Consider the following 18,779-nt stretch of genomic DNA (forward strand, 5'->3'; position numbering starts at 1 on the left):
GCTGGAAAAGCAAACAGTTATATGATATTTATAGTATGAGGGATTTAAACTCTTATCAAAGACTTGTACTACTTATTTCTTAAAATAGATAACTTTGTATTTGGCAAATGTGAATATTAGCAACTGGATAGCCATCATTAAGTTGTTGTGTTTTTTTTGTTTTGTTTTGTTTTTTTACTGTAGAAAGGATTAGCATATAGATTCTTTCATAATGTTTTGAAAAGCTAAAAAAAGTTAATGAGCACATTCTGTAAATATATTTGGAGGAGGACAAGTAGTGGGATACTCTTTGTTTGTTCCCCTAAACAAATATGTAATATTTTCACGTTACCATTTTCATCCTCTTTCTTAGAGTTAGAAATAAGAAGACGGGAGGATGAATACAGATTTACAAGTAAGTGACCCCCTCCTCAGGTCTTCCTCTATAATCATTCTTCCTTTTGAGATTTATTTCGGTGAAATATGTTAGCAATAATAACAGTGGACATGTATTTGCTTTTATATTACCAAGAAAGATGTTGTATATTATCTAAACATGTTTATCATGCATGGTATATATAACTTCCGAACATTTTATTAGCTAATTAGTGTAGCTTGTATAGATTGGGTTATTTTAGATATTCGATTTTATTTTTTCTGTTGTGATATTTCTTAAAGTATAATATAGAGAAATAAAAAGTATTATACATTGTTTTTCTCTACAAATGTAGATCTGCATGTTAACAGGAGTTGTATTTTTAAAAATCTATAGCTTACTACTTTATATCTTTTTTTTTTCTTCTTTTTTGCCATACAATTAGAGTTAGCCTGCATAATTTTAAGTGACATAAATTTTGGGAGAGTCAGGTTATCTTTGAACTACTCTTTGCCAGAAACCAGTGTTTATTTTTTGGTGTATATGAAAGTTAATATAGCCTTGCAAATTGTGAATAAGCCCCAATTCGCAGTTATCAGCCCTGGATTGCCCCTATAAGAATCGGATGGTCTGATGGAGGGCATGGAAGAACCTGATAAATCAAGGATAGTGGCCATTCTGATGTCTGGCACCCATTCCTTTGGAGGTGGATATAGTTGCTGCACAGAGGGTGAGGGTTCTAGGTGTATCATAAAAAGATTCACATGGCCTTATGTTTTAGTAATTAAAATAACAAACAAAGATAATTAATAGATAAACCAGTATGAACAGTTTTTACTTCTAAGTTTGATACGTTTACTTTGCCTTTGACTCAAGCATTATTATTTATCTAGCATTTGAAGTATATTATAAATACAGGATGTGCCATGAGAACATAACTACCAATTCTGGCATGAGATTTATTATGCATAATAAAATTGTGTTATCTCTAGTTATTTTTAAATTGTATGAAAATAATTATTATACCATATATTGTAAAATTAAGAAACACAGTAAGTGCAGTAGAATTAGATTATGTATAAAAAAAATCTAAATAATATACTTTAAGTGCTTGTATAACATATATTTTATAACCCAAAAAATATAATCAAATATGCTGTCAATACTATATAAATTTGGGCAGATGGCTAGTGAAACTAGTAGTAAAGAAAAGTCCATAGTGAATATTTTGAAAGAAATATCATGTAATAAATGTAGTGATTTAATGTAATTTAAATGTTAACAAGTAATAGTATTTAAGAACTTAGGTAAAAGCAGTTTATAATTACATATACTGATTGACTTAGAAATTAATATTTTTAAAGCTTAAAAGAATTTATTTTCATGTGTAGTTTAACCTTGTCCTATGTGAAGTTTTAAGTTCTAAAGTTAGGGTATTAGGCCCAAATCATATATAATCAGAATATTCTTGAAAATTTCTTTGGAAATCACGTTAGAGACCAACATACTACTCTTAATAAGGCTGATTTTTTTTTCTCTATCATTAGAACGTATGTTTTTCTTAAGTTGAGCAACAGATGAAATAGTTGGCTTGTATTTGTGTATTATACAAATACTTAAACACTAGGAAAAAAGCAATGCTAATGGCAAATTCTTCTATGATATTTATAAAACTATCTGCCAAGCACTGTTCTTAGTGTTTTATGTATGTTAGCTTATGTAATCTTCCCAAAACCTGGTAAGACAGAAACTTTTATTTTCACTTCCATTTTATAGATGAGAAAACTGAAGCACAGAAATATTAAGTAATTTGTCCAGGATCATTGCAGCTGATGAGTTTCATGCAACTAACCCCTACACTAGTCTGCCTGCTCTCAGTTCTGCTCATTATAGAGTTGCTTATGCAGTGAGATATGTAGGAATAGAGACTAAACTAAAAGGACAGGAGAGTTATCTCAAGTTTACTCTGAGACATATTTTTATAAAATGGAATGATTAACATTTGTTCTGTACTATTTAAATTATTCCTCTTTTAACTTTAATCATTAAGTTAAATTCTTGTATAATGTGATCTTACTGTAGTTAACATGCATCTTCTTGCAATTTTATTCAAATTATTCACCTAAATTATTTTTTTCTCTTGAGCATATCTAAAGTTGAGCCAAGCCACTTCCTATATTGTCACAATTCCTCACTAAATTTTGCAGAAATTTTTTAAAAAGCAAACAATTTTGCTAGAGTCAACTAGCTAGCTAACTGCACCCAAATAGGAGACTGCATTTTTTTTTTTTTTGCCTAATGTGGATTGTAATGAGGTAGCATTGTGAATCAGTCACTAATCATTAACCCTCAAATGTAGCAAAATTTAATTAAATTCACATGTTTATTAGATGCCTATTATTTTTGATGACTATAATAACTCTTTACCTTAAATGTGATGCTAAGATAGTTTGAAAGTGACAGCTAGATGGACTAGGACCTTAATAATAGTTGTGTCTGCTAAAGATTTATCTGTTGGTTTGATTAAAATAATAATGTATTGGAAAGTACTGATGTTCTTAACTCATTTATTAGAAACAACCTAAATATTCAGAAAATATAAGCAAGTATGATATGACTTCAGATAGCTCAAATGCTGAGAATTGAGCAATACGGATATTTACAAATCTGGACAATTGAAAATACTATTGAGATTCTTTCCTTCAGCCAAGAGAGAGTGATAATTAAAATTTGTCTTGTTCAATTTTCCTTTTAGGGACCCCACTGATAAACTGATCACTCAACAGTAGTATCAGTCCCATCTAGTTAAGCATTCTGTATTTAGACTTAGAACTTTTAGAATTTAAAACCTCACACAGGACAAGACTAACCTATACATGATAATAAATTTTATTTAATCTTTAAAAATCTTAATTTCTAAGGCAATTACTATATGTAATTATATACAGTATATGTAATTACATACAGTATATGTAAAAGCCTATATAACTTAGGCTTTTACCTAAATTCTTAAATACTATTACCTGTTAACATTTAAATTACATTAAATCACTACATTTATTACATGATATTTCTTTCAAAATATTCACTATGGACTTTTCTTTACTACGAGTTTCACTAGCCATCTGCCCAAATTTATAAATATAGTATTGACAGCATATTTGAGTATATTTTCAGGTTATAAAATATATATTATACATGCACTTAGAGTGTATTATTTAGATCTTACATTTTTATATATAATCTAATAAAGGGGCAAGAAAGATCCAGTTGAGATCCTATAAAATCAGAGATTCAGATTGAGCCAGGGAATAGTGAGTCTTACCGTTTCTCTGGTAGACTCACAGAATCATTTTTAGATGTGGAAGAGACTGTAGAGGTGATAGGTCTCAGTATTCTCACTTTATAGGTAAGGAAGCAGGCCCAATAAGTTAAATGAGTTGCCATGGTCTTGCAGCTGCACAGCTACAGAACTGAGACTAGAACCAAGTTCCCTATTCTCAGTTCAGTATTTTCTCTTTCTCTACAGCCCTGCTTCTTTTCAATTGTACTGAAAAAAAAATTTATCTTTATCTTTCAAAGTGCCTACAAATCTATCGCCTTTTATTCTTACACCTTCCAACCGTATGCTTGAAAGTGATAGGATAGGAATTATTGCCAATTTATAGATTAGGAAACAGCACAAAGTTTATATTACTTGCCCCAAGTCCTGCAACTATTTAGAGATGAAAGACCAAAGTTAAAGCACTATTCTTTTATTATATACTGCCTTCCCATGAGTGAAAGGCATTCTTCATACAGGTTTACATGAATAAGGAGGGGAAGATAAAAAAAAGTCCATTTCCTTTGCCTGAAGTTCCCTCAATAATCATGTGTCTTGTACATTTGTCACTAGATAATTGGAAAATTTCTTTCTTTTTAGATAAGACAGAATGTCAAAATATTTAAAATTTTCTCAATCAGTGATTGATTTTAGATGTAGGGTTTTATTGGATATTTTTTCAAGCAAAACCAAATGAAGCTCTAGTAATTCCTTTGCTGTTTTTTCAGAATTACTTCAGATTGCTGGAATTAGTCCACATGGTAATGCTTTAGGAGCATCAATGCAGCAACAGGTAAATCAACAAATGCCTCAGGAAAAACGAGGAGGTGAAGTGTTGGATTCTTCCCATGATGACATAAAACTTGAAAAGAGTAATATTTTGTTGCTTGGACCAACTGGATCAGGTAAATACCTTGCAGAAAAAAATGTACTAATTTTAAAAAATAGAATATAATTGATTCTGTAACCTGTGCCTTATGGTTGGGAGATCCTGGTTCTTGAGAAAAAAATCTAAAGCCAGTTTTATGGATACATTATCAGTATTTGTATATAGTCTTCAAGCTGAATTTGAGGCATTGGTGTTGCCCTTTAGTCCAATTTCTGACGCTTAACAGATAATAAAAATAAAACCATTAGATGTAAATAATAATGGAGAAAAGATGTAACAGTAATTTTTTATTATATACGATTCAAACTTATTTTGAATTTTTGTAGAGAAATCATATGTCAGTATATTTTTAGTAAACTTTTAGTTACTGTTTCTATTCGTAGGTAAAACTCTGCTGGCACAAACTCTAGCTAAATGCCTTGATGTCCCTTTTGCTATCTGCGACTGTACAACTTTGACTCAGGCTGGATATGTAGGTGAAGATATTGAATCTGTGATTGCCAAACTGCTCCAAGATGCCAATTATAATGTAGAAAAAGCACAACAAGGTATGTTTTCAGCATAGGTTGTCTGTGCCCAGATATAGTATATTAGGGAAACAGTCTAATATTAAGAGCTAATATAATTCTTATTTTGAATTGAGTAAAATTCTATAATTATATAAAAGTAATAGTATGTTAAACATTTTCTTGCATAGTGACTAAGAGCTACAAAGTTTGCTTTGCCTTATTGTCATTAGATGACTAGGAAGGTGAAAACAGGCCAAATTACTATTCCATTAGATCCTTAGTACTATTATTGTTTTTCTGTTCTGATTCCTATCCAGACTCCGAATGCTGGGGTGAGGTGGAGGAGGGAGCAAGGACCAGGGCAGGAGAGTACAGGATGAATCTAGAAATAGATTAGCCTGTTGACCTGCAGAATGTCATAGATGCTGCGTTTCCCCTTTCCCCATCTATCTCTATCATCTGTCCTTGTTTACAAGAAGAACTTGACAGCTTCTTGCCAAATTCCTTTAAGACAAGAATATAGTTGAGAAAAAGAAAGCCACTGCATGTACTTCCTGCTTCCACACTATACCTCTATTTCGGCTCCTAGAATAAAGAACCTGAAAACATGAGTGGGGTAGGTAATGATTGTCAGAGAGAATTGGTCATCATACCCAAGTGATATTCTATTAAAATAAATTATAAAACATTTGCACAAAATAATGAATGGGAGAAATACAGTGTATTTTTATAACGTTAAGCCATTGAGTATGTTAAGTGTCAAAGATCAAATAACCTTGCTCGCTGCCTACCTAATCTTTTAAAGCTGAGGTTATCTTGTGTATATCTTTTTCATATTATAAATAGACTCCTCCTTAAATTATAGGAATTGTCTTTCTGGATGAAGTAGATAAGATTGGCAGTGTGCCAGGCATTCATCAGTTACGCGATGTAGGTGGAGAAGGCGTTCAGCAAGTAAGCAGTTGAATATTTTGTTCAAGCCCACTAAAAGGAGGGGAGTGCATCAACCTCCCGATATTGTACGTTTGGTTTCATGTTCATTTGGATTCTGTTTTATTTCCTCCACCCCCAAACTCCACATAACATTTTAAAGTATTTTGGATCCTAAGAGAAAGCTAGTGTCAATTTTAAATACCAAATTACCTTTTTTATGAAATAAAAAATATTTTAAAGAACAGAAAAAATGCAATTTAATTTTCGTTGGTTTTATTCCTCAAAGACCAAGTTAAACATTTCTAGAGGACCCTTAAAGGAAGTTCTCGTTTTAACTAGACAAATGAACTATGCACTTGTATCTTTTCACTTAGTTAGAAGAGAGGATAAAATAGTATTTCATTCCTTGTAGAGTCATATTTTAAGGCATAATGATATATTGGTCAACTTCACCTTTTACTGTTAACTAATTATGTCATAAAATACAGGGTAAAGAAAATTTTTTTTTGACTAAGACACAGAAAAGTATGATCACATTTATAAAATGTGCTGAATGACATTTTTATAAGGCATCTCAAAATATAAATGTTCTCAAAGTTTAATACTAGGAATAGGATAGAATTTTAATTTATATGAATTATAACCATTTGCTCACTATTTTTAACTATTTCTATATATTTGTAACTAATTCTAACTATTTTCCAATTTTGAATGTTCCCATAATGGTTGGGTACCACTTTATGGAGTCATAATTCTATCTTTGTGTTAGAATTATGTCTTTACCATCAAAAACAACCCCTCAGATTGACTGTTTCCTGAACACATCAGGAATCCTGCAACTATTCCAAATAAACTTATGAATGTGATAGTGCATTAGATTTTCATGTTAGTTGTAGAAATGTGGGAGTTTTCTTTAGTTATGCTCATTGACCATAACCACATATTATTTCCCCCATTGTTTCCATTATCTAAAGTATAATATACTTATATGATGATGCTATAAATCATTCATTCTTTATTTAGGGCTTATTAAAACTACTAGAAGGCACAATAGTCAATGTTCCAGAAAAGAATTCCCGCAAACTACGTGGAGAAACAGTACAAGTTGATACAACAAACATTCTGTTCGTTGCATCTGGTGCTTTCAATGGTTTAGACAGAATAATAAGCAGGAGGAAAAATGAAAAGGTAAGTTTTTCTGAGGGGTTACTGGGATAGGGAGCATTTGAAGTTACAGAAGATGGACACTCAGTTTCTGTTCTCATAACTGCTGGTTACCACTTGTGGATTTTTAAGAGTTAGATTTTCTTAGAGCATACCAGAAATATTTTCTAGTTACATTTTAAATTTCAGAGTAGTAAGATTTCTAAATGTCATCTATATATGGGCATTTTTAAAGTATAACTTGATGATTTCAGTTTTATATTTCATCTGAAGAGTTCTTTTATTATTTGAGGTAGGTGCTATATTAGTAAAATTTCTATTCATTCCTCTTGCCCAATTAACTGGGGCTAAATAAAGAGCTTGTCTCCATTTCTCCTGCCCGTAAAGTTTATCATAGATCACTGCTAACATTCACAAGTGGAGGGAAGCAGTTTAGGGGTTGGAGGAAGAGTGCGAATCCCACATAGTTTTATAAGCCTTGATTTTAATTAGAACTTCTTCATGTCTTCAAGGTACAAGTGCAGTACCTATTTGTTGATTAATTACAATAAATATAATGTCAACATAGAAGCCCAGGACATACCTGTATTTTCCGTGTTTTTGTGTTTTGCATAATAGCCACAAATGACCCCTTTTATATAACATAATATTCTACTACCTAAGGGAATATGTCATAGATCAACTTATTCTATATTGCCTGCTTTAATCTCCTTGGCCTTGCGTCTTCTAGTTTCAGTAGCAGTTTCGTAGTAGTAAAAACGTAATGCTACTAATGAGATGGTTGCCTATGGTGATTCCTTTACTTAGGCTAGATGAGAAAACTCTTGTACAAATACTAACAGAGTCATGTGATGCTGTCATTCCTTAGTACCAGGCCTTATCGGCATGAATAAGGTTAGATTTTTATTTTTCATATTAGTTAATTTATGGGTTTTATTTTTGCTTTTGAAATTAAATTAGCTTAACAAATTGTAAGGAAGAAATTATTTGTGTGTGTGTGTGTGTGTGTGTGTGTGTGTGTGAGTGTGAGTGAGTGAGTGAGTGAGTGTTGAGGGGAGGGAGAATTTTATATTCGAAATTCTGTAACCAAAAGCAAGGACCATGTTCTGATATTTATAATTAATAATTCCAAAAAGAATTTTAAGCTAGAAACATGTAGCAAAGAACAGTTAAAAGTAATGTCAGAAAAGAGATCAGAAACATGCAGAAAGAAGGTTTAGGTCATATGAGGTCTTCAGGAGAGACAAATTTAAAAAGGGTTTGTTCAGTATGTCTTTATGAAAAGACATAAGAGTTTTGAAAAGCATAAGAATCTTCAGTGATTTTATAGAGAATTAAACACATCATGTGGTTACTGTTTTCATTGGAAGTCAGGAGTATAACATGAAATAATATACCTATATTCCAACCATATCTAACTGCTTGCAGTCCTGCATTTTATTCCTCTTGGCCCTGCTCATGCCCTCAACTACGATGATCTAGTTGGAAAATACATGTTCATCTTTTAAGATTCCGTCTATTAAATAATTAGGCAATTCCTCTGTGAAGGTTTTCTTGATTACCTCCTACCTTCACTCCCCTATATATGCCTCTTTTCTTCCTTTGCACTGCCACTGTTTCCTGTACTGTTGTCCTTCATTGCACCTAGGATACTTTAATAAAGTAAGCTCTTTTAGCATAAGGGCTATCTTTAGGTTTGTGTCCCCAGTGTTTTATGATAATGCTTAATAAATGTTTATATAATATGTATATATTTATTACTGTATATCCTTATTATATATAATATGTGCTATAATATATACTTAATAAATGTTTAAATTATTAAATAAAAGATATTTTGCTTTCTGAATACACTGTGTACACAGCTTGGAGAATCAGAGGAATTGATTTTTAACTTAGGCTATTTTCTCACATCATGTGCTTCTCTTATACTTTTGACAAAGACTATATGACATATCCAGATTAAACACTCTGATAATTGCCTAGAGTATGGTTCTTTTATATTGACTGAAGCAAGATTCAAACACCTTAGATACCCAGCCTTTTGCGGCAAAGTTAGCATTCCTGTTTTATGTCATCCTTATATGTTTTTATAAAATCTAATCTTAAATTATTTTAATTCATAGATTAATGTATGCAACCCCAAATCATGATTTGAATGGAATGCTTAGCAGTGATTGAAGACACTTGTGGATAATTTTGTTATAAAACTGCTTGTCCCATAAGCACTGCTCTTGTTTACAGTATTACAAAATTAACTCTGGTTACAGAAAGATTACTATCTCCATTTTCATAGTTTTTATACATTTTGGACTTCACACTAGTCTAGAGATCTCAGAAAAACCTTGCAACATCATTATGTGAATTCTAAGAGGCTTCCCTTTATAGTTCTTATTTATCTCCTTTTACTAGAATTCATTCTTTGAGAGTTGGTTGTTATATAGTAATTAGGTTCTCAATTCTGAAGGCAGATAGACCTGAGTTCGAATTCAGACTTTACCACTCACAGCAAGAATTTGGTCAAGGTACTTACCCTCTCTAGGTCCATTTTCTTCATTTATAAAATGTGAATGATAATAGAGAACTTTCTTCTGTTGCAAGATCACATGAGATATGCATGCAAAGTATTTAGTACAATGCAGCTTCATTCTGCTATTTATAACATCCATTTTTCTTTGGCAGTATCTTGGATTTGGAACACCATCTAATCTGGGGAAAGGCAGAAGGGCTGCAGCTGCTGCAGACCTTGCTAATCGAAGTGGTGAATCAAATACTCACCAAGACATTGAAGAAAAAGATCGATTATTGCGTCATGTAGAAGCCAGAGATCTCATTGAATTTGGCATGATTCCTGAGTTTGTGGGACGGTTGCCTGTGGTAGTTCCTTTGCATAGCCTAGATGAGAAGACACTTGTACAAATCCTAACTGAGCCACGAAATGCTGTTATTCCCCAGTACCAGGCCTTATTCAGCATGGATAAGGTTAGATTTTTTTTTTTTCATACTTAGTTAATTTATGGATTTTTGCTATTAAAATTACATAAATTAGCAAAAATTAAAAAGCAATCCTTTTCATCTGGAATACTAGCCTATTCCTCACTAAAAATCAATCTAGGAAAATCAGGGAAGGTACACTTTGTTATTTTAGACATTTAAGAATTGGTTTTATTTTTTTCTTAATTAAAATTGTCATTGTAGCTCAAAATCCAAGGATATATATAGAGAGAAATTATTCCAGCAGCCTACTCTCAACAGACCTCAGGACAGATAAACAGGATTGTCCCTTCAGCCTTGATATTCTCCATGTTTTTGTTGTGACATACTATGTATACTTTTTTCTATAAAGTTTTATTAGTTCTCACATCTACGACTCTGCAGCTAGACACTTGGAGGTCACTCAAGCCCACACATCCAATTATATTGAAAATGGTTTGGGTTTTATGAACTTAGTGTCTCTAAATATCAGTGTCCCTTTCTCTGAATGTCAGTCTCCTCCATTGCCACTACCTCAAGTCATTTATCATTCTTCACCTTGACACATGCATTTGGTTCCTGATTAGTCTCTCTTTCAAATCTGTCTCTGACCATCACCACCAAAATATCATCTTCCACTTGCAGAGTGGATCATTTTTAAATTATTGAGCACAGTGCCCAGCGAACAGATATTGAGTTCTTAACTATTTATTGAATGAATAAACACAAAGCTAATTATTTTATTCCCCTCCTTAAAATCCTTCAGGGGTCCTCTGGCCTTATTTAGATGCCCCCACTTTTGTGTTCCCTTAATACTATGTGCATACACTATGCTCTAAGTGGTAGTTTGCTAATTTGTCAACTCCCAATAGACTTAAGTTCCTTGAGAACAAAGAAGGTATCTAATTCATCATTCAGTCTTTAATATATAACACATGGGTTCAATAAATATTGTATAAAGTTCTACAAAGTCCATGTTAATCTAGAAAAAAACCTCTTCAAAGACTAGGACAAACTTGAAATTCATAATACTGATTCCTTCTTATACATTAATTGATAGAAACAAATGGTGATGATTGAAGGCAGGGTTAAAAAAAACCATGAGAGGAATAACTCAATTAAATTTAACATTTTTTAGAGGCAGAAATTAACCAAAAGTTGTTTAGTACCAAGATCTTGTGAATTCTAATGTTCCAATGTAGTTTGATTTTTTTTTTAATAGTAAATTCTCCATAATTTGAACTGTATTTTGAAATGACTGGTAATTTAGAGAGACTTGTCTAAAGTTTTACTTTTGTTATATAGGACGAGAGAGTTAGTAACACTTTTTTAAATGCACATTTTCTAGTAAGAAGTTGATAGTCTAAAAATGCTTTAGTCTGAAAGGGAACAGGGTCAGTCAAGACAAAGATTCTGGTCCTGTGTTTCTAAGTATTAGTGAATCAGTATATTTAACCCTCTGGAACTTTTCTATCTGTAAAGTCAGGGCATTGGTCCCTTTTGTTCTGAAAAGACCAGTAATGGTAGTAGATAGTAATAGTTGATAAATAAATGCTGTATGATCATATTAGGAAAATATCAAGTATTATTTAAGTTCTCATTTTTTAAAATGTATTTGTAGTGTGAACTGAATGTTACCGAGGATGCTTTGAAAGCAATAGCCAGATTGGCACTGGAACGAAAAACAGGTGCACGAGGACTTCGGTCCATAATGGTAAGTTGATGTTATTATACAAAAATTAGATTATTTCTTGATCTGAGTTTTGAGACTATTAAGCCTCTGTGTTTTTCCTTTGAAAGTATATCCAGAGAATTGGCCAAGTGTTGTTTTGAGATTTTTTTTTTGTCACAGATTTTATCTTTCTTCTTCCTAAAAAGAAACTTTAAGGTATTTGTAACAAAAAAAACAGATAATACAATTAATGAAACAGAAAATCAGATCAAAGGAGAGAGAATTTCAGAAAATTCTATACAGGCCTTTTGACTAAGCTCCAGAATGCCTTCTCAGACCCATTGAAATCCTCATTCATTGTTTATTTGAAATTAAGTTGCAGATACAAAACATTGTACCTCTGAATTCTTCAGTATGGTATTGAACTCATTGGTTTTTATTTTATTTTGTAACAAATCTTAGAGACCCAGCCTATTTTCAGCCACCTACTCTCTTCTTCAGAGTTCTCTCCCCTACCTGCAAGGTCTGGTTGTACAGTGGGTTACTCTTTTCCTATATGCTCCCAAAGCAAGCACATGTTCCTATTCTCTTTTAAGGATTTCACTGCTAAATATTACTTCTCTCATCTCAATAGGACTTTCTGATTGGAACTACACATTTATCACAGGCAGTCTGAGATTATACTCTTTAATGAGGACCTCGACTTCAAGTGTTGCTGATTAAGGACAGATTAAATAAACATGCAAACTAGAATAGTAGAAGATATAGTTGACTTTGTTTAGGAAATTTAATGTATTCAACCAGTATTTTCCTTAAGATGGAATATAATCCAGCCCTTACTTGTAGGCTAAACTAGTTTTCTTTAGTGAACAGCTTTAAATATGCAGCACTTGAGACAAATGCTTTTGAAATCATAGTTCAAAATTGAAGAGCTTAGTAGAGATTATTTAGGATTAAATCATTTTCAAAGTAAGGGATTACCAGTTGATCTCCTTGGTCATAGAATATGCCAGGAATGCTTCTGAGAAACATCTGAATCCAAAAGTATAGTCTTTTTGTATGTGCATGGTGACCTAAGTAGATAGAACTATAGACAAATAGCCTTCCCTTATAGAATGATTTCTCTCTGAATTTAGTTAGAAGCTGTTTTAATACGAAGAATATGAAAGCTTTTACATTGACTTTCAACATTCAGTTCCTGGTGCATAATAGGGACTCGGTAATATGTGTTGAGTTAATGATTTCTATTTGTGGCCTATAGAATATAAGTATTTTGTATGTAACCTCAGTTTTCCATGTCATTCATTACTTTTTATCTCTTTAGGAAAAGCTGTTACTAGAACCAATGTTCGAAGTCCCTAATTCTGATATTGTATGTGTGGAGGTTGACAAAGAAGTAGTAGAAGGAAAAAAGGAACCAGGATACATCCGGTAAAGTGTATTGTCAAGCTAGAACAGATCTAAAACTTAAGATCAGCTTTTTATTGCTGTGGTTTATTGGTCTTCATAAAAATTGCATAAAAATCTCTATATTCATAAGGGAAGCAGTAATCTCAAATTTTCTGTAAAAATTGTTCTAACTTTGTTTTCTAAAATAATATTTGTGAATCTTTTTGAAACTCGATCTTCAAAATTAGCCTCCATTTTATTTCCTCTGAGGAAGAAGTATCAAAAGAGATCAAAGTAATCCAGATGAAGAGATTTAAATGAATTTTGCTACTAATTCTGTAATTTGTGAATGACTTGTTTCATGTCTTTCACAAAACCAAAACTTTGTGGACCGTAATTTTTCTCTCATTTGTATCAGATCAGTTGACAAAGTTGACACATCTTTCACTGCTTTATTTATTTATTCCAGGGGTCAGCAAACTTTCTTGTAAAAGGCGAGATAAATATTTTAGGGCAGCTACTCACACTGCCCTCATAGCACAATAGCAGCCATAGACAGTCCATAAATGAATGAAGATGTCTGTGTTCCTGTAAAGCTTTATTTACAGAAATAGATGATGGGCTTTATTTGACCTCTAGGCTGTAGTTTACTGACTTGATCTATTCAGTCATTATTTATTATACAATGCTTGACATTAATGTTACCTACACAAAAATTAGGTTTCTGTTTTAACTGTCACAAGATATGTTTTATGTTTGCTTCTAAGATAACTTTGAAGGCAGTTGACTGGTTTTGAACAACCTTAGTTATTCAAAGAGACAATCTTTTATTTTCATTGTTTAATGACATTAATATATAAAGGAATTGTGGTCTGATTATAATTTTGACCAATTTTAGTCAAGTCAGATTTGGTCAAAAGCTGTCATCTTCTTTACTGTAGACATATGCTAAATGTCAAGCATTTGAGTTGAAATAATGGATTCTAATTTTTTTGCGGGAGAAATGGAATTTTTTAAGCCTTCAAAATTAAAGCCTTGTTGCCAGTTTATTTCAGTAATAACATTTATTTGGGAAAATTACTTGTAACTCTTGGCCATAGGGTTTAAACTTTTTTCCTATTTTGCAACCTTAATATTAAAAATGCACTTAATATTTTCTTTTTTATGTGGCTTTTCTAGTGAAATAGAATAATTTATTGAATCCAGAAATCATGTTTATCCATAATTTTTATTTTTTAAAAAACCGATGGTTTTTCATTATAGGGCTCCAACAAAAGAATCCTCTGAGGAGGAATATGACTCTGGAGTTGAAGAAGAAGGATGGCCTCGCCAAGCAGATGCTGCAAACAGCTAGACTGTCAGACTTCTGTATATAAAGCTTTTTCCTTGTGTTTGGGATTGTAACTGTCTCTACAGTCTGACATTAAAAGCATTGGATCTATCTTGGTTATCATACATGGTCAGGTGCCTTTAGGGTAAAAATCAGATCATGTATATTAGGTAACATCACATTGATTTATACAGAAGACATTATGTGGACTTTAATGACACAATGTTCAGAGATAAAATGTATATTATTTTGGTTCAGTTTTTTAAAAATATGGTTACATTCTTAGGTGTTCTTTTAAATAATGCAGGTGTTGCAATAACTGGATTTTACAATAATGTTACTCTACAAATGGGAAAATAAATTCTTTAAAATTGAAGGTTGGGATACTATTATTTAGTTTAACCTTTTCTACCCATATTTGTTTCCTGAAAATATTAGAATTTCATTCATTTAAAAAATTTGAACAGGTAGTTTTCAGGTAGTTAAAAATTTCATGGAAAAAGTACCCTGGAGATTCATATTTTAATGGTTTATTTAGCTGTATTCTTAGTCTTACCTAACGTATGACACTAACTTCCCATTTGGTACTACAAAAAAAGCCATTCTCTTGCTGACTTGTCTGATTTATTTGCCATCTGTAATGCATTTTAGTACCATGAGTAAGCAGATAGAATTGAAGCCTGCTTTAAATCTTCAGGAAAAGATCACATCTAAGTCTAAAAGTAGCATTCACCATCAACCATAACAGCCATGTGCTAAACTAAATAAAATATCCTAACATTGTGCACTTACCTAAAGTACTCAGCTAGTTGTTTTTTTTTTCATGCTGGATATTTGTCTAATTCTTTGGCTTCATAGAACATTAAAGAAAACCTTTGCTTTGCTATCAGCAGAAGTTAATATGTTCACACTAAAATATAAGTTATTAATCTTCATTATGTAACAAAACTAAACAGTGGGAGGAGTTTAGGGGACTTAAAAATTAAAATCGTTTCTTTCCATAAATATTAAAATATTTGGGTACCTTTTAAGATTTTTCTTCTAAAATGTTAACACAATTATCTGTACTATTCATTCAGGTCAAACTTCCTTGAAATTGTTTAAATCAGAGTACATTGAAATATTTGGATATTTGGATTTTTCAGTTTATAGACTCAAGTGTTCCTTTTACCCCCTTTTCCTTAGAAAGAGAACTTTAGGCTATTAGCAGATTCTAAGTCCTGTTGATGAAGAGTTGGGCTTTTTATGATGTAATAAGAGACATGAAATATCTATTTATGGCTGGAGTAGGATCAGAAATATACTTTTGCAGAGTGTTTAAGCCTGGTTGCTATAGTATGGAACAGAAACAGGTATCTTTAGTCTCCCTAGCAATGGTTAAAGTTTTTCTCAGGAAGTCTTTCATATAACTGTTCATTATCTTTCTCTCTTGGTGTCATTTTCCTCTTTGTAGAGTGAAAATTGGAATAGCTACTAAATATATTAAGGGTAATCATCCAGAAATGGACTGGGAGACATTTTAGTCACAACAACTTACATTTGGTTTTGGAAGTTGTTAACAAAGCATAATCGATGTTTTTAAATTAAACACAACTTAGTATAACTACGATTTGTATCTTGAAACTTACATTTTGGCATTTGAATAAAACAAAAGGACTAAATGAAAGCCAGTGTTGTGTTGTGTCCATAATGCAGTGACATTTTTAAAAGGACACAAATATCATGAGCTGCTTTATTCTGGTGATTGGTTAATCTTTGGCACTTTCATATCCCTCTAATTCTCTTAGTTGTAGATTCCACAGACAAAAAGTCTGTTATTAAAGCTTATATTAAATATTTTTTAAAAATTCTTAAATATCCTGCACAGTCCCCACACTAGGGAGGGACACAGACCAAGGTTTTCAAGAAGCTTAGTAGTCTAATAGAAAAAGCAAACAAACATCAGTGCATCATAATAATGGAAGTGAGGTAAGTAGGTACCAGGTGTGGTGGCACAAAGGTGGGGGCTCAGATGGATTTGGAAGAACAAGAATTTTCCAGAAAGCGATAATGAAAATTAAATTTCAGGAATGTGAAACAACAACTAGGGAGCTTTAGGAACTTGAGATATAGGCAACAAATTTGACTTAACATTACTCCCCTGAAATGATCAGTTAATACATTCTCCTCTCCAGCTGAAGACTTTGCCTCACATGTCATTGAGAAACCATCAGAAGATAGAAGTAATCTTCTCATCATCAAATCTATAAGCCCACCTGCTTTGGCACTCAACCTTTTCAGGTTACAACTGAAAAATCCTTCAAAACAATCACTATATGTCATTATGTGGGGATCCCATCATCCCCTCTCATTCTTCAAGGCATTTAGTTCTTTTTGTTAGTATCTCTACTACGTTATTCATCTCTTGCCTTCTGAATCATTCCCAGCGGCATCTAGACACTGCCTAGTTTATTTTTCACTTGTCTTTCTGGCTACATAACTTCAGGGTAAAGATCATGTCTGTTTTGTTAACTATAACAGCACCTACCATAGTGCTTCATATATTTGGTGCTCCATACATTTTAAAACAATAGAATATCGTATGCCAGGTTAAGTTGTAATTTTATGCAGAAAGTAAAGTGGGCCATTATCAAAAGAGTTTTAAGCAGAAAAGTTGGACATCTTAAGATGTATTTTAGATTGTCAGGAAGGGGAGCCTCTGAAGAAAATGGGAAATATGACTAGAGACCTACTCATGGACATTTCTCCAGCATTTGCCCCTCTATCTCCTACCTTATCACTTTCCTCCTGTTTTTCAGATCAGTTCTCATCAGCACACAAAACAATTCCCTGAACCCAAATTTCCTCCACAGTAAACTAGAGTGAGATAAGCTATTGGAAGGTTTTGCACAGAGAAATGACATAATCTGACTTAAGTTTTCAAAAACCATTCTGGTTGCAGTGTGAGTAAACAGACTGTAGTGGAGCAAGGATCGAGTCAGGGACACTTGGGGCTATTGTAATAAGCCTGCTAGGAGATGATGGATTGGTCCAAGGTGATAGCAGTGGAAGTGGAAGAGTGGATGGGTAGGTATTTTTGCAAATTCTGTGAAAAGTGGTATCCCATGTTCTTCAATGGGGGAACTCAGTATTATAATATCTGCTACCCCTAATTAATTTACATACCTAAAGTTCTTATAAAATACCAGTAAAGTTTAAAATCAAAACTACATAAGTAGATTCTAAAAGTTCATATGGAAAAAAATAAGAATGGTAAATAAGCAAAATGGTAATGTACACATACAGTGCTTACTCTGTCACTCTGTACATTTAATGCAACAACTGAGATAGTTTTTATTACCAACCCTTCTTAAAGATGAAGAAACTGAAGCCCAGTGGTTAAGTAGCTTTTCCAAGATCATACAACTAGTAACAGCCAGAATTTATCCCCAAGTACTGATTCCAGAGCCTCTTCATTTAACCAACATATAGAAAGAATGAAGAGGTGCCGCCGCTTCATTCAGTGTATGGCAGATCAATGGCAAAAAATGTGAAGTCCATAAATAGGTCCCAAATGTATATACGAATTTAGTATTGGAAATGGCGATATTTCAAATTGGGAAAAAGACTATTCGATAAATGATAATGGCAGTATTCACCCAGAAAATATAAAGTTATATCCATACCATACCTAACAATTTTAAGATAAAAACCGAAGCCTTTAAATATTATATAGAGTATTATATGATACATAAGATACAAGGAAATATATAGAGTATAAAAGACTTTCTGAGAAATAGGAGAGGCCTCTTGGGAAGTGGGGTCAGGCTCTGATTGGTTCTTTTCATGATGTAGAACTGGACTCTTACCCAAGGAGTTAACCATTACTTTTGGTTTAAAAAAAGATAAAGAGCTAATCATGTGATGCCAGGGCAACTGGACATCCAAAGTAGGGTGGGAGTGGGGGGATGGGAGGAGAACTTTGACCTAGGTCTCACGCCTTATACAAAAATTAACTCAAAATGGATCACAGCCTTAAATGTAAACCTATAAAACGTTTAGGAAAAGCACAGGAGAAGAATTTCAGGATCTAGGGCTAAGTAAAGAGCTTTTAGACTTGACTCCAAAAGCATCCCAAAAAAGGAAAAACTGGTTAGCTGGACTTCACCAAAATTAAGAACTTTTGAAAAAAGTTCTGGAAAAAAAAAAACCTGTTAAGAGGATGAAAAGACATAAGCTGGGATAAAATATTTGCAAATCACAT

At 32.6% G+C, this 18,779-nt stretch overlaps 1 protein-coding gene across 1 annotated transcript in view; it reads left to right on the forward strand.

The window, feature by feature from the left end:
• Window positions 1–16,202, forward strand: part of CLPX (caseinolytic mitochondrial matrix peptidase chaperone subunit X) — a 32,904-nt gene extending 16,702 nt beyond the window's left edge. The window contains exons 6-14 of the mRNA XM_039865288.1: window positions 353–394; window positions 4,406–4,582; window positions 4,950–5,114; window positions 5,941–6,029; window positions 7,032–7,196; window positions 9,855–10,154; window positions 11,767–11,859; window positions 13,142–13,248; window positions 14,470–16,202. Coding sequence (XP_039721222.1) covers window positions 353–394; window positions 4,406–4,582; window positions 4,950–5,114; window positions 5,941–6,029; window positions 7,032–7,196; window positions 9,855–10,154; window positions 11,767–11,859; window positions 13,142–13,248; window positions 14,470–14,560 — 1,229 coding nt within the window. The 3' untranslated portion in view covers window positions 14,561–16,202. The remainder of the gene's footprint in view (window positions 1–352; window positions 395–4,405; window positions 4,583–4,949; window positions 5,115–5,940; window positions 6,030–7,031; window positions 7,197–9,854; window positions 10,155–11,766; window positions 11,860–13,141; window positions 13,249–14,469) is intronic.
• Window positions 16,203–18,779: the final 2,577 nt, after the last annotated feature.

Source organism: Pteropus medius, unplaced genomic scaffold, assembly GCF_902729225.1.
Source record: "Pteropus medius unplaced genomic scaffold, Ma_sr-lr_union100, whole genome shotgun sequence".
NCBI classification, from domain to species: domain Eukaryota; kingdom Metazoa; phylum Chordata; class Mammalia; order Chiroptera; family Pteropodidae; genus Pteropus; species Pteropus medius.